The 15,645-nt window shown below is 32.3% G+C and overlaps 1 protein-coding gene across 2 annotated transcripts in view; it reads right to left on the bottom strand.

Moving 5' to 3' along the window:
- Positions 1 to 181: 181 nt before the first annotated feature.
- LOC113558493 (zinc finger protein ush) overlaps positions 182 to 15,645 on the bottom strand; it is a 100,587-nt gene continuing 85,123 nt past the window's right edge. For both annotated transcript variants that reach the window (XM_026963961.1, XM_026963962.1), the window contains exons 2-8: positions 11,611 to 11,997; positions 10,075 to 10,176; positions 8,845 to 9,011; positions 5,253 to 5,756; positions 3,201 to 4,445; positions 2,187 to 2,417; positions 182 to 1,461 (exon numbers count right to left, since the gene is read on the bottom strand). In XM_026963961.1, coding sequence (XP_026819762.1) covers positions 892 to 1,461; positions 2,187 to 2,417; positions 3,201 to 4,445; positions 5,253 to 5,756; positions 8,845 to 9,011; positions 10,075 to 10,176; positions 11,611 to 11,997 — 3,206 coding nt within the window. In that variant the 3' untranslated portion in view covers positions 182 to 891. The remainder of the gene's footprint in view (positions 1,462 to 2,186; positions 2,418 to 3,200; positions 4,446 to 5,252; positions 5,757 to 8,844; positions 9,012 to 10,074; positions 10,177 to 11,610; positions 11,998 to 15,645) is intronic.

The raw sequence follows: 15,645 nt of genomic DNA, 5'->3' as shown, positions 1-15,645 counted from the left end.
AATAATAATAATAATAATTATATCGCGCTGTACAATATATAATATAATATACGAGGATGGATATTTTTTATATATATATATATAGTTACCGCTTATAACATAAATACTACTTTAACTCGTTAGAATAATAATAATAATAATATAATATTATATAGTAATAATGATAATAATATGTTAGAAATATAGGTGTTGATTACTCTGAACAATATTAACTAAAAATAATGATGAAATAAAATAGTAATAATAATAATAATAATAATGCGAATAATAGTAAATAAAGAAACAAAACAAATACAATATATATATATATGAAAACAACGTTTGGAAATGATACCTCTTTAATAAATTGTTTAATTATTTGGTTAAAAAAAAAAAAGAAAAAAAAAGATACATAATTTATAAATATATTAAAAGTCAAAACGCGATCGATTCTAGTATAATAATATGCCATATCGCATACGTATCGACGCGGCACACACGGAAACGGTATATTATAAAATTTAGATATTATATGTTATAGTAAACACATAGATAATAATAATAATAATCATTTTCATCGTCGTAATAATAATAATAGTTAATATATTATTATTCGGAAGTGCGCACGAAGAATAATGGAGTCGTCGTGTTTCGCCAGTGACAACTGTTTATGGGTCCAGTTTGCGACGAGTTGTTCGTCGTTGTCATGTTGTATATTTTTTATAGGATCGCGGTCGTCGGCAAGTTTTAAGCACATGCGTACGTTCCCGAATAATGATAAATGATGATAATAATAATAATAATATAATAATAATAATAATTATAATAATATAATAAAAATAATAATAATATGATAAAAAATGTAATACGACAATCGTAGGATTTATCGGTCGGTCGCGCGTCGCGCGTCACCTAAGTGACGGTGGCCGCCTTGGCGTTTTCCGTGTTGCACTTGTACTCGGTGCTGTTCCGGCAGTAGTACTTTTTGTGCGCGATGAACGTGGACAGATAGTTGAACGATATGTCGCACGCCTTGCAGTATTTCGCGGTGATGCCGGGCCGCCTGTTGCCGGCGTTTTGCAGTTGGAGTTGCGGCTGCGGCGCCGCGAGTTGTTGCTGTACCGGGTCGTCGGGCGCGGTGGCCGGCTGTTCGCGCTGTTGACGGTAACCGCCTGCGGTGGCCGACTCGTCCGCCGACGGCGCGGCCACGCCGTTGACCGATTCCTGCTTGACGACGACCAGCTCTTTTGGCTCGTCGTCCACGACGACGATGGCGGCCGCGGCAGTGGACGACGACAGAGACGACGAAGGCGACGGCGACGACGAAGACAAAGACGAGGTGGCGGTGGTAGTCTTAACAAGGACGGTCGACGGCACTGACGGCTTGTCCGCGGACTCTGAAGTCGTCGGCGTTTTGGCACGTCCGTCAACCATCGATGACGCAGAGTTCTCGTCGATCAGACACGTCACGTAATCTTCTTCCTAGACGGACAGTTTTTCCAAACACTTTATTTAATGTTTCAATTGTGACGTACATATAAGAAATAAACCGGGGCCGGGTTTAAGAGAATGATTTGATTGATTTTTTTTTTTTTTACTTTTGAATAAAACATCATTTGATCTTTATAAGTACTATTATTGAATATTATTAATTATTATTATTAACAGCACCTCGCACCCACATGTGTTGTCTCCGTCTTACACACGTGCGGCATATACATTTTCGTTCACCAGTTGCAATAGTTAGAAATAATTAACCTTTTAGGCGAGAACATCATCTGTGTTCTCTCGCTGGGTTTTTACAATATTTATATTTTTCATACTCGTAACTCGCTTAAAAATTAAAACATCGTAAAAAACCAACGAGAGAACACAGATAATGTTCTTATCAAAAAGTTTGATAATAGGTAAATTCACTTTAATATCAAAACCAAAAGCACACTATTGAAAATGTTGAACAAAAATTTACTATGTCGTACGTGTGTAAGACGGAGACAATGCATACGGGTGCGACGTCCTCTTAAGCAATAATAATGTGATTCTAATGTTATAAACATACAACATTTCATGACGCAATCACGAGGAGCTTTGAATTTATTTTAACTTAATGCACAAGAATTAAGTCGCTAAACAGTAACGAGTATTATACTTATATATATATATGTCATTATAAAAACGAAGCGATCGAAAATAGCTCCGGGACTCACCATGAGATCCGGAATCATACGCTTGTTAAAGTGCATACGAATATGCGTTCTGAGACCCCTAAGCGTGTTGCCCTTGTACTGGCAGATAGTGCACACGAACGCCCTTATACCGTTATGGTTGTCCAAATGTTTTTGGGCGGCCGATGCACTCGAGCACACGGCGCCGCACACTGGACACTTCCAACAGTTAACTGGCTGACACTGGTGATGGTGTGTCCCGTCAATGGTCATCTGCGGAAAACGTTTGAGATTACAACATAATATAATAGATGCCATTATAGTATAATCCAATATGCTCTAATGGGTTATTATTTATGAGTTATAAGTATTTAAAGTTTTGATGCGCGGATTGGAGTGGTACGGGGTAACCCCGCAAAATGTTTAACCATTACTCCGGTTGTCTAAACTTTAAATACGTATAACTCATAAACTACTCGCCCTAAATTCGATATTTATGTATCAAAATACTCAGAAAAATATTCTGCTTTGGAATATTAAATTAAAAATCTATGTTGTCATTCAAAAAAATAAAAACCTAAGTATAAATGTAAAGATAAAAAATATTTAAAAATATAATTGTTTAATAAAAATGTTGTTTTTAACAACTTGAAACTATGTAAATATCAAAATTTGAATACATGCGTAATTTAATCATAATAATGGAGTGAGCGTGCTTAAAAAATCACTTTGTATATATATAATATATATGTGTGTCAGAGATCGCCAAAAATAATTTTTCGTTGACAAAAAAAGAAATTCAGAAAATTTGGGGAGGATGTAAATTAAACCTGTACATATGTTTATTCAAAGAATATAATTGTAAAATTAAAATAAAATAAATGAAAAGATCATTAAATCAAAAAAAAAAAAAATGTCTAGTTTGCGGGTCTGCAAATAAAGTTCGTCCACGGGCCGTTATCATTTAGTGGCCACCAGGTCTATACGGGCGCAAGTGCTAGTCCCCTCCCCTCTTTTTCATCCACAAACTATCTTACCCGAGTATAACACACTTACTTTGCACTTTGGACATTTTAACGGCGGTGCAAGCAGAGTCGCCTTATTGTCAACCGGTTCCTGCAGCGCCACGGCAGTCCTGTTCGGGCAGTAGAAAGTCTGATGCGTGGTGAGGTTATCGAACGATGAGAATTTGACGCCGCACGTGGAGCATATGAACTGGATCATGGGTGGCTTGAGCACCGGCGTGGGGCTTACGCTGTCCTTGGACGACTGCGGTGACGACACCGTCAGCGGCTTTGGCCCGGGCGATCCTTCGGGGCTCGTCTTGTCCGCGTCGCCGTCCCCGCCATCCGGTGGTGGGCGGGACGCGCAGTAGTGTTTCTTGTGCGCCAGGAAATTCTCGTACTTGCAGAACACGATGTTGCAGCTCTCGCACTTGGACGGGCCCTGTTTCAAGTAGAACTGATGGTGCGCGGGCGGCATGCCGCCGCCGTCCTGTGTCGAATTCGAAGTTAGTCGGAGCGTCATGTCGGGTGTGAAGTACGGCAACACGGGGGCCGCGCTGAGGAGTTCACCGAGACCACGCGGCTGAACGCCGGGTGGCATTGGGGCCGCAACGGCCGAGGACAATAGCGATTTGTGCATCGCGCTGAACCTGTGATGCGCAGCCGGCATTTGGTGCATCGCGAGATGCGGTGGCTCACCGTTGTTGACCGGTTCCTGTTTGACGCCATCCTGCAGCCGGCCACTCGACGCGTACAACAGGCTAGACACGCTGAACTTTCCACCGTTTCGGTCGGTGCCGTCGTACACGGCCGTTACGGGAACGGGCTTGCCGCAATGCTGCACCATGCCGTTAGTCGGTGGTTGCAGCGGCAGCGGGTTGTGGTTGCGATGGTGGTGCTGTTGTTGCAGCTGTTGCTGTTGCTGTTGTTGTTGTTGTTGTTGCTGTTGTTGTTGTTGCTGGTGGTGGTGCTGCTGCAGTTGCTGATTGTGGTGGTGGTACGCTCCGGGCCGGTGTTGTGGCGTCTTGTTACCACCACCGTCGCCGCCGCCACCGGACGTCGGAGAAGACGACGGCGACAGTATCATGCACGGAATGGACGGCGCGCACACTATGTCCTCGGCGTCCGTTATGTTACCGTCGCTCCGTCTGTTCTCCTTTTCCTCTTCGCCGTCCGTGCAGCCAGCGGCGTCCTGCGAGGACTTTGCCACGCGCTTCAGTCGCAAGTCGAGCGGCGACGACGGTTGCGCTGCCGGTCTCATTTTCGTCTCCGGGCTGACGGACTCTGCTTTTTTGGGCTAAAACAACCACCGTATTTATCAGTTAAACATTTACATACAGAATATATTTTAATATTTCAAATGGAGGTTGTAAATTTGCTATTTTTAATACGCTTATGCCACGCATAAGAGGTCCCGTTATGTCGGTTTATTTCAAGGGGAACAGAAAAAAATTAGAGGTATAGAAAAATTCCAATTTTATTGGAATGGTAATCTCAAAAGAATTCAAATTTAGTTCGAAATAACGAAAAAATTGATGTAAGTAATCAAAATCTTCTGTTTAGGGCTGTAAATTTATAAATAAAATTAAAACGTTATAATAAATATGTACGCCCTGGCCTGTGTATTTAAGATTTACGAAATAATAAGTTCTAATGATCGTACCATGAGAATCCTAAAATATTAAAAACCTGCAATTTAAAATAGAAAAGAAAAAATTATTTTTTAAAATTATATTTAAATATTTAAATTTATGATAATATTAAATTTGAAATTATTAAAGAATAATGAGTAAATGCTTTAAATAATTTAAACAATAAAAGATAAGTATAATTTTTAAGAGCATTTTATAACATATAATTTCTGCAATATTGCTATCTATGAAATATGAAAAAATATATCTGAAATTATTGTAAACATGCGCAAAACAAAGTTTGTATACGCGCGTATAAATATTATAGTAATATAATGTAAATCAAATTTTGATCAAAATTATCTCTTTTTATGCAGCATTAAGAACATATTATAAAAAAAACGCAGCCGTATCAATTTGGAGTATAATATTTTATAAATTTACGTCCAAAACGGTTTTTATCAAGTACTTACTGGCGAAAAATATTCTTCCGGTGGAGACTGCGAGTGGTCTCTCTGTATATTTTCGCTGTTGGCGATCATATTGAATTTGGTGGGCACCAGTGCCTGGGCAATGGGCTGAAGTGTGCCGTCGGACAGGACGATGCAAGCGGTGTCGGTAGGCGGGGACGGGCCTATCTCTGCCGATAGTGCGGACAGGACGCTTGCATTTTGTACGAGTGTGTAAGGAACTACGATGACCGGATTGGTGGGCAGTGCCAGGTAAGTGGGCACCACGCCAGTGGGCGACGGGTTGTTAGGCATAGGCGAGCTGGACGGGGTTGGTTTGACCACGTGCCGCGTGTTACAGTAGTGCGTCTTATGCGCCTGGTACGTACGCAGGTTAGAGAACCTGATGTCACAGTTCTGGCAGTATCGGTCCACCACCGACGGGTCAGCATTGTCCGACGGACACGGCGGCGATTGCACCAACACCGGTGATATGGAATGCATGCGCATGTGTCTGTTTAGACTCACCTGAAACGAGCCGACATATTAACCACGAGGACCCGAAAGTATTGAGAAAGAATTCCATGTATATTTAGGTATACCACAAGGGCCCGCATGGTAGGGGTTAGAGAGGGTCACAATAAAATAAAAACCATAAAATGCATTAAAAATAAAATAAACATATAAAAGTATGCCCTTAAAAGCAAATACATGATATTAAATGTCGTTAAATTGAATACATAATTGTATTATTCGTTGTTCATTTTTTAATAATAACTAATCATTATTAACGATTTAATAATATGTGTAAAGGCATATTATATATTACACCCGTAGGTAGTGTAAATCTAATACGAATATATATATATATATATATAAATTATAATTTAAAGAATTCTTTTAAATCTAAACTTTAAGAAAAACAAACTAAAACATGAAAACAATTAATAAAAAATTACCTGTATAATATGAAAAAATTCTATTCTACAATAATTAATATGCAAAATAAAATTTTGATTAACTGCTACTACTCATACCAAACGGAATTTTAATTTAGTCTACAATCAACACGACTACGAGAATAAATGTATAAAAGTTCCTAGTATAAAACTTATAAAACCCTAAAAATGTTTAATGTCATAATTTTAATGATAATAATATGTGCCTAACTATGCATTTTAATTATAGGAATATTTTGTCTTGATATTAACAAGGAATATTTTATCATAGATTTCGTCTGAGATGTATTTTACTTTGAAACTGCATTTGATTATACACACAGGTTATGCTAGTATAATATATGTACAGGGTGATTCTTTATTCCTGAACTAGAAAATAATAATAATAATAAATTAGGGTATATGTATAAACAAATTTGTATTTATTTTAAGAAAAAATACTGCTAATTGTAGACAAACGTAAGACAGTGTGTTTTTAAACTTAAAAAAAAAAATTATTTAAAATGTCATCGAATTTTTAAGATATTGCCTAGTTGACGATTAAAGAATCGCCCTGTATTTACGTATATATAATATGTGTATAGGTTCTTTTTCATATAGATATAGTTTCCCAGTTTTTACAACAGTTGTGTAAAAAATATTACCTAATATTCGTACCACTACAGTTATTTTCACACCATGTTTTAAAATGTAAATTTAATTTGTGAATTATAATTGAAACATAATATCAAAAAAGTTATTCAGCGATTTAAAAACATGTGACTTGTATATTTTCTATAACGTTGAATATTTAAAATATTGATCGATTGGATATATTTGAAACGTCTGCTAATATAACTATAACCTCAAGCAAAGTCATCATGTTTCTGTTAATATTAAAATCGAAGATGATACCACCCAAGATATTGTTTTCTCTTTCACACTTGTTACTTAGTAACTTAGTAAAATACACTTTCCTAGAACCAAAACAGATATTCTTAGAGCGTAATAAATAAATTAACATAATATTATAAAAAATGTTAATAATAATAAACTAATAAACTAAGATCTTGTGTGATTATATAAGTATATTTATATTTCCATATGTATATAAACAAAATAAATAATATGTTTGTATTGCATAATTTATAACTATTACCTAGCCGCTTAAGTTAATACATTAATTTGTATGAAATAAAATACTAATTAATTGGTTTAAGTATAATACATATAAAACGAAATCGAAATATATTTGTAATTTATAATTTACATAATATATATCTAAGAGAAAAAAAATATTCAGTGCTCTATTTGTGTTGTAGTATGTAAATAAATGCTTGCTGTAATATTAGCTTTAACTTTTAAGCCTTCAGTTTTGGATTTACCGAATGGGATTTTACTACGTTATTAAACGTGCGTGAGAAACCAAGATAACAGATCTTGGCATGTCGTCACGTATTTTATTTATCTATAATATATTTTCTTTGTTTTCATTTCATTTGTGTTTCATAATTATTTTTGGGTCTAAAGAAATTGTATCTACAATATCGTGGTACATAATACTGACTAACAGACAGAGTATTTTTGAAATTATTACGACTAGAAAATACACAGCACAGTATTACTATTGTCTAAAATATTCATATTTATAAATTAGTATTAAAATATCTATGCATTTAACCGAGATAAAAAAAATAAAAAAACTTTATTTTGTTCGTTACACAAATAGGGGTGTTTTAATTAAATTATTATCTACCATCAGTTTATATTTTCTCTATTATTCATATTGTATTAAAAGGTAATTAATATCTACCCATTATGGTATAAATATTAAAATATGTTTAGCTGGTAACAATATTAAATATGTGTTTACTATTTATCTCTCTAAATAATATACCTAGCATTCTGTAGAAAATAACATATATATACAATATTTTATGCCCGAATTTAAAGTTTAAACGAAAAATGATTTTGGGCATTAATTTTACCTACATAACAATGTATTGTATATGTGAGACAATACGTTTGTTTAATCGATTTATTAATTTAAAATATCACCCGATTTTCCAAGTTCACATTATTATTTGAAATAGATTTAAATACATATAGTTTATTCTCAATTTGCAAAATTTTAAAACCATATAGTTATATAATTCAATCGTGTTTTTATATACTATGGTGTATAATTATATGAATAATATTACAGCATTTTGTGAAAAACAAATTCAAATAGTTTTAAATAGTATTATTATATTTAAGTAATTCATAAAAATTATATTATATTATATTTGTTTCGAATGTTTCGATTAGTAGGTACATAACTTATGTAACACAAGATTTTAATTTTTGAGAGAATTATATTTATTTTTAAATTAAATTCACGTGGCTTCGTGAAAAACTCATACAATTGTTACTTCTGATTACTTTGGTAGGCAGTAAATTCCACTATTACGCATTATTAAAATTATAAATTTAATAAACAAGACATTTTTTGAAATGTTTAGAGTCTGTAAATTTTACCATTTCAGATAAGTAAAATTTAAATGTTTTATAATTATTATAAGTTGTAAAATGTATACTTAATATATTAATTTATTATCGAATAATTAATTAATCATAATCTTATTCATAAATGTCACGTGCCATAAAGTCATTAGTAAAAATAAATAGACACGTACTTTTTTATCGGCGCTATATGAACAGTGAGGGCACTTGTACTGTTTTCCCGTTCTCATCGATTTTGAGTTCGGTTCGACGGACGACGGACGGCTATCTGTGTCGTTGCCTAGGGTCATCTCGTCCGGCTCGATAACAATCGGCAACTTCACATCGTCCGATTCTGAATCTGTTAATAAAAAATATTTTAACATATAAATAAATATTAAAATAATATTATACGCAGAACTGCAGAAGAGTGATAATCCAAGAATTCGGCTGTATTTTTATTTTCGATAATAATGATCAACGGCGTAGTTTAGATGGAGGTCTGAGGGGACTGCAATCTTTCTCGAAATTTTAATTACCTATCATTTATTAATACACACACACATTTACACAATATTCATCTAAAAAATTGCCTATTTTGAACTCCTTAAAATAGTCGGTGTTGAATCCCCTCAAACACGATACAGTTAAATTTCTAAATACCGGACACTGTCAATTTTGTTCGCTATATTTAGAAGGGGTGTATAGATAGGCAAACGAAAAATTGATCAATATCAAAATATATCAAAATTATATACATTTATGTATTTATATTATTTGCATGTATGAATATATTTATACGTATTATTTTTGAAAACAAAACCAGTTACCTAATAGGACAGCCATTTCCTATATGGATAAGATAAACTATAATAGTAAAAAAAATTGTAAAAATTGTACATTATAATAAAATATACTCAGATAATAATTATAATAAAAATTACCAAAATGTAACCAAAAAGTTTTCTGTTATTTATTTAGAATGGTCCCGTTTTAGAAGTTTTCTATAGACAAGTAGCGAAAATGTTACAATTCCCGAAAAAATATCCGCCATTTAGAAGTGTCCGTTAAGAGAGATTTCACTGTCTATTGAATACATAATTTAACATGTGTATTACACCGAAACTCACTCAGAATCGTTTTATATTGAATGAAATAATTATAAAATGTATCCATTACTCAATGATCTATTTATAGTAAATATGTACCTATACACTTAAAACTTACTAGTACTACTAAGCGATAATATTTTGGAATATTGATGTGACTCAACCGTACTTTCTATAAATCCAGAAGGTCCAACAAATGTATACAAAGACTTTGAGATTGCACTGCGATGCAGCATGTCTACAACAGGTGCATTCGACGAGTTTCTACGAACTCGAATCATTTTTGTTTTTTTAAATAATACAATATATTATTACCTTTTTTGTGTCTGCGTGAACAATAGTACGTTTGATGGGCGTCCAGCGTGCTCAGCGAACTGAATCGTATCCCGCACGGGTTGCAAATGAATATTTGAATTGCTGCGAAAAAATACACCAAAAATAGAATAATAAGATGTCGTAAATGATTCGATTTATGATATAAAAAATATCTACAACTACAATACGTAGGGATATCTGGCACGAGCGCGGACAATTGAATACGTTTATATTTAGGTGCCATTTCGAGACCAAGGTATTTTTTAATCATTAGCCATTTCACCTCAAAAACGATAAATCACCTGTAAGGCTATGCAACTATCAGTTCTGATGTGCAGCATAATATTATATTATACGCATATGCTTACGTTTGAATTATTGCAATATTTGTAAACTATTCTAAATAATAATTATTTTATTATTCTTATGATATTCCTATTGTCAGTCAATTTGAAAATAATATATATTTTTATATAATATTGATATGTTGCAAAAATCTATTTTTTCACTATTCTTTTAATCGTAAATTCTATTCGAGAACTTATAGTGTAGAATATATCAACAATTCGTGAACTAATTTTAAAAACAATTAATTAAGAATACGATAAATCACTTCGATAAAAAAAAATCAGTGAAAAATTTGACCTAGAAAATTCATGTACCGGGTTAGATATATATGCCTGTGTATAATATGTTTATATATAAGTACGGATTATTTTTATATAATATTCTTTGTACTTGACCAAAATATCATGTTACTTTTAATATATGTATATATATATTATATATAGGATGTCTAAGCACGTGTTGTTTGTCCTCTTATATCCACCTATACACCTATATTAAATAATATACTTTTCTATCCACTTTGTACTTCATAAATTTAAAATATGAAAACCAGAAACACAAAATTTTAAAATATGTACCCTGATAAACATATATAAATTAGCTAACAGCATTTGGAAATGCTTTAAAGAATACTTTAAAAAATATTATCAGTTTAATGCTGTCTGATTGGTAGTAATAATTGGTAAAAAATTAAAAATTGAGTCAAATCAACTATATTTTTAATATTCCTATGATTTCAAAGCTCTTTTTATTATTATTGGTAAAAACCGTTTCGGATGAAAAACAACCACTTAGGCTACAGTATAGTTGAAAACCTCAGAGTATACACGATGCAAAAGACAACATTTTCTGTGCTGTAGCTATTTAATTTTATTTCATTAATTAAAAAAATGTATTTAAGTTTTAAAAATACAACATAACGCGTTTTAAAACAATAATGACTTTTTTTGTATTTATATAAAGATGATATCCAAACCTTTTTTCCAACAATAAATGAATCTCACGTCCTGTAAGTTACCTTAAATTCGTTTTTAAGTATAATATTCAACATGAACTTGAATTTATTCTCAAAACTGTATTAACATTGCCTATATCAAACTCCTTAAAAAGTGAATTTTTTCCAGAGAAGTTTTTTTAAACATTCTACTTAAGTAAGTATTTAAAAATATGTATTGATCATATGCATACCTCTAGGTGCGGTAATAGTGACTACGTTGTGAGTAGGCTCACCGATCGCCGACGATGACAGTGAAGACGACGAAGACGACGAAGACGACGATTCCGAAGATGACGCGGCTGCAGCCGCCGTTACTGTCACTGATGGTGGTGGCGGTGGTGGCAGTGGAGGCTGTGGCGGTGACGGCTTGTCTGCAAGCGACCATCTGGCTGGATCAGTGGCTAAATTCGTATTAAGTCTTAACGTTGGTTGCACGTCATTGGCGGGTGGTGGGTCTTCCGGTTCAGGTCGCGATGACGGCGACGGTTGTTGCTGTTCTGTCTTTACCTCACATTTTGCTGTCGCATCGCTACCGCCAACCACTTCATCATTTGTGGTCCATTCGCTATCTTCGCCAGCTGCGAAATTATAAGAGAATAACGGTTAGTAAAAACAACAAACTGATATTCACATAACAATACATAGGTATTATTATAGTATATTTGTTGTTTGGTGGAGGAGAGTTGCGCTAATGTAATATTTAAGATCGAGAATTTAATTTTTTGTAATTCTATTTCTTAAATTTTCTAACTACAAATTATTATCATAATTCATTTTGAGGAATTTAAAAGTTTATAATACGCATAGTGCATAGAACATTTTGTTGTTTACCTATCTACCCATGTTTCTATTTGACTCTATATATATTATACACATACAACTAACGATTAAAAATACAATTTTTAGATATATTTCTGCATATTAAAATTGCAATACAATAGACTATTAGATAGAAATCACACACAGAACCCTATTTTTATTTTTCTGTACGTCCACGCAAGTTTAAAGTCAACTTTAGTTGATTCCAATTCCACGAGCTTAAACAATGTTCGAGGGACCAAAGAAACGAATATAAAAATAATGGACTAAAACTTTTAACACGAAATATTGGATTTACTATACTAGATCGCTTCGTTTTCGCTTTCGATTTCGTTTTATCCACAGTTCACACAAGAGAATATACCGTATATTATTATAATTTATATTGTTTAATTTTTATTAAAAAGAAATAATTAACGTCTAAGTGATTTTTTTTTTTTAACTTCTAGTGTCAATACAAATCATCTCGTTTGCAGAAAAGATCGGAAGCATAAAAAATCTATTATCCAATGTGAAAATAAATGTCTACAAACTGTATTGCCAATCCGACTATCGTTCGACAAACCCCGCAATACAGGCATAATTAATCTATAACGCAACGTAAGATTTGAGACCGGAAGAACGATCACCCGTGACTAAAATACACATAATGATATAATTGTAATGTGCAACGACGATATTATTATTGTTGTATCTATCTGTTGTACACGCTGCAATCTGTTTGGTCGACAATTAGTAAGCCGTCGATACATAATATGTATTATAATAGGTACATGGAATACGTATAAACCGCGTTGGCTATTGTTTCGAAAGTCATCCAACCGGTTTGGTATTCGGCTCGACGATGATATTTATCTATTATATGATATTTATACAAATGTTCGATGCGTGAACGATAACACAAAAGTTTATCGGGATTTTCGTTTTATTTCTTTTTTTCCGCATTTTTAAACGACACTAATACCCCACGTCCTGTATAATATATAATTTTATAAATAATATCTTTTTAATATATTGCTAAATCATGTTGTACTCGTATATAATACGCCATAATATTACACATACCGATCGTTCATATTTTTTTTTTACCAAACGATATTTTTTGGGTAACTTCAACGGGTCGTGATTGGTTCTTAAACAATAGCCGATTAAAATTAGTGTGTGCGGCAAGGTACCTACGACATACGTAAATATATAATATTATGTATATATAGTATTTAAGATGTTACTTTAGATACGCGACGGGTAATCTAGATGATGGAAACTATGCTAGACGCCGTTAAAAATCCATGAACAACTAATTAAAAACGAATTTATGTACACGCTGCATACAATATACTACAATATCACTCGGAATCTATAACGTCAGTAACATAATATTAATCCTAAATGGCGATTTTCATTAAGCTAATGCGCGTCATGGAATTTTTTTCTTCGTAAATAATTGGGAACTATCATTATGATCGAAATATAATTAATGAAACATTTTTGTATTTAATTTACTATAACATGATAATGAAAAATATATATACGTAGGTATAATATAGGTTCAAGTTTTTAAGTCTAAAAAATGTGTATCTCTGTTGGGGGCAAGGCGGTAATTTATCGGAACCTATCCGCTTCCCGAATGATAACATGATAATACGAGTATAAATAATAAATTTGATTCTATAAAATGGGTTATACAAATTTCTTTACTGTACTTATTAAAATGCATTAAGTTGTACCTGATATATAACAATACAAATATTAATTATTATGTGTTGAAATAACATTCAATTTTTATTTAGCTTAAATAGAGAGGAATGTTTTAATTGTTCCACACTTAAAATTTTACCAATGGACATTGGGCGTTCATGCTTTCCAGTGTAGGATAATATAAAAATAATAAATATTATTATATTCGGTACCTGTATTGTGTATACATATTAATATATCATAAAACCTGTTAAATCAATATAATAATTCGTTCATCAATAAATATACTATAATATATTAAAGCGAATTAATATTATGATGGAGTCATATGCATCGTATTTATTTATAATTTCGTATAATTAATGATATCGTATATACAAATGTATATGTCGTAGCCACATTGTGAAATCGATCTTTTCATGAAAAGATGATCATTTTGTGAAATGGAAACAGATTTTTACACTTCGTGAAATTCGAAAATATTTCACGAAATGGTCACTTTTCCATGAAATGGTTACTCCAATTTTATATCGTGTAATTTTTTTCACAATGGGTCGATCACTTTATGTACTGAAATATAACATTAATGGAAACGTTAAGTTTGATTAGATTCATTATTAGTTATTTTAAGTATACTGCAGTATACTCATATTTATTAAGTATCTACTTATTTAAAATAAATTATATTATATATTACATTATAGTATATCATATTAGTTTATTAACAATATTATAATTATTTTTTATAGTAATATAGTATATTTACTTCTATTTATAACTTATTAAATAAATACATATTTTGGTTTGAAAAGCATTTTTACACAAACAACTTAGGAATCCATGACCTCGAGATACAACTTGGAAATCTACTTACGATTAAATTTTCAAAATATTTAGAATTTTTTAAACTATTTATAAACCATTGAAATTTTTGATTTTTATAATTTTTTAAGTTGAAAATTGATGATATTTTTATGATTTATACCTAAGATTAAAAAATTCAATACAAGGTTATCCATAAGTTTTTCTTCAAATAACTGTAAAAAAACTCCAACGAAAAAATTGTATGAACATATGAAATTAATTTTTTTACGAAATCGAGTAAAATAACGATATATTATTACAATTTAAATATAGGTTATCATATAATATAATATCCTATTAATTATCATTGATCTTCGTTCAGAATCGTTTTTCGTATACAATGATACCTGTCATTGCATTCAAATTTAACACAACCATTATAATGATCAGTAACCTATTCAGTACTCTCCATCTCTACTACACAGCAAAGCGATATCCCCAAAAAAATGAGATGTATAAAGGTAGGAACAACACACGGTTTCATTAAAGGATGGTTCAATCCTGGAAATATGCAGCATGTCACTGCAAATTTTATTTTACCTGAACAGGTTGATAAACAAAAAGAGTTAACTTTACGTGAAACTGCCCAAGTTGTATCTAGAGGTGGAGGATTCTTAAGCTGTTATTGTAAGAGTGCTTGCCAAACAAAAAGATGTATTTGTTTTAAAAGCAGTTTAAAATGTAACAGTCGTCGTCACAGTTCATTTTCCTGCTCTAATAAATAAAAAATTGTCTAATAATAATATTGTTAATAAATTAATATAATTTATTATAAATAAGTAGATACTTAATAAATATGAATATGAAATAACTAATAATGAATCTAATCAAACTTAACGTTTCCA

The sequence above is a fragment of the Rhopalosiphum maidis genome, chromosome 3 (genome assembly GCF_003676215.2).
Source record: "Rhopalosiphum maidis isolate BTI-1 chromosome 3, ASM367621v3, whole genome shotgun sequence".
In the NCBI taxonomy this organism is placed as follows: domain Eukaryota; kingdom Metazoa; phylum Arthropoda; class Insecta; order Hemiptera; family Aphididae; genus Rhopalosiphum; species Rhopalosiphum maidis.
The sequence above is the reverse complement of the archived record's forward strand: the minus strand, read 5'-3'. Positions and strand labels throughout refer to the sequence as shown.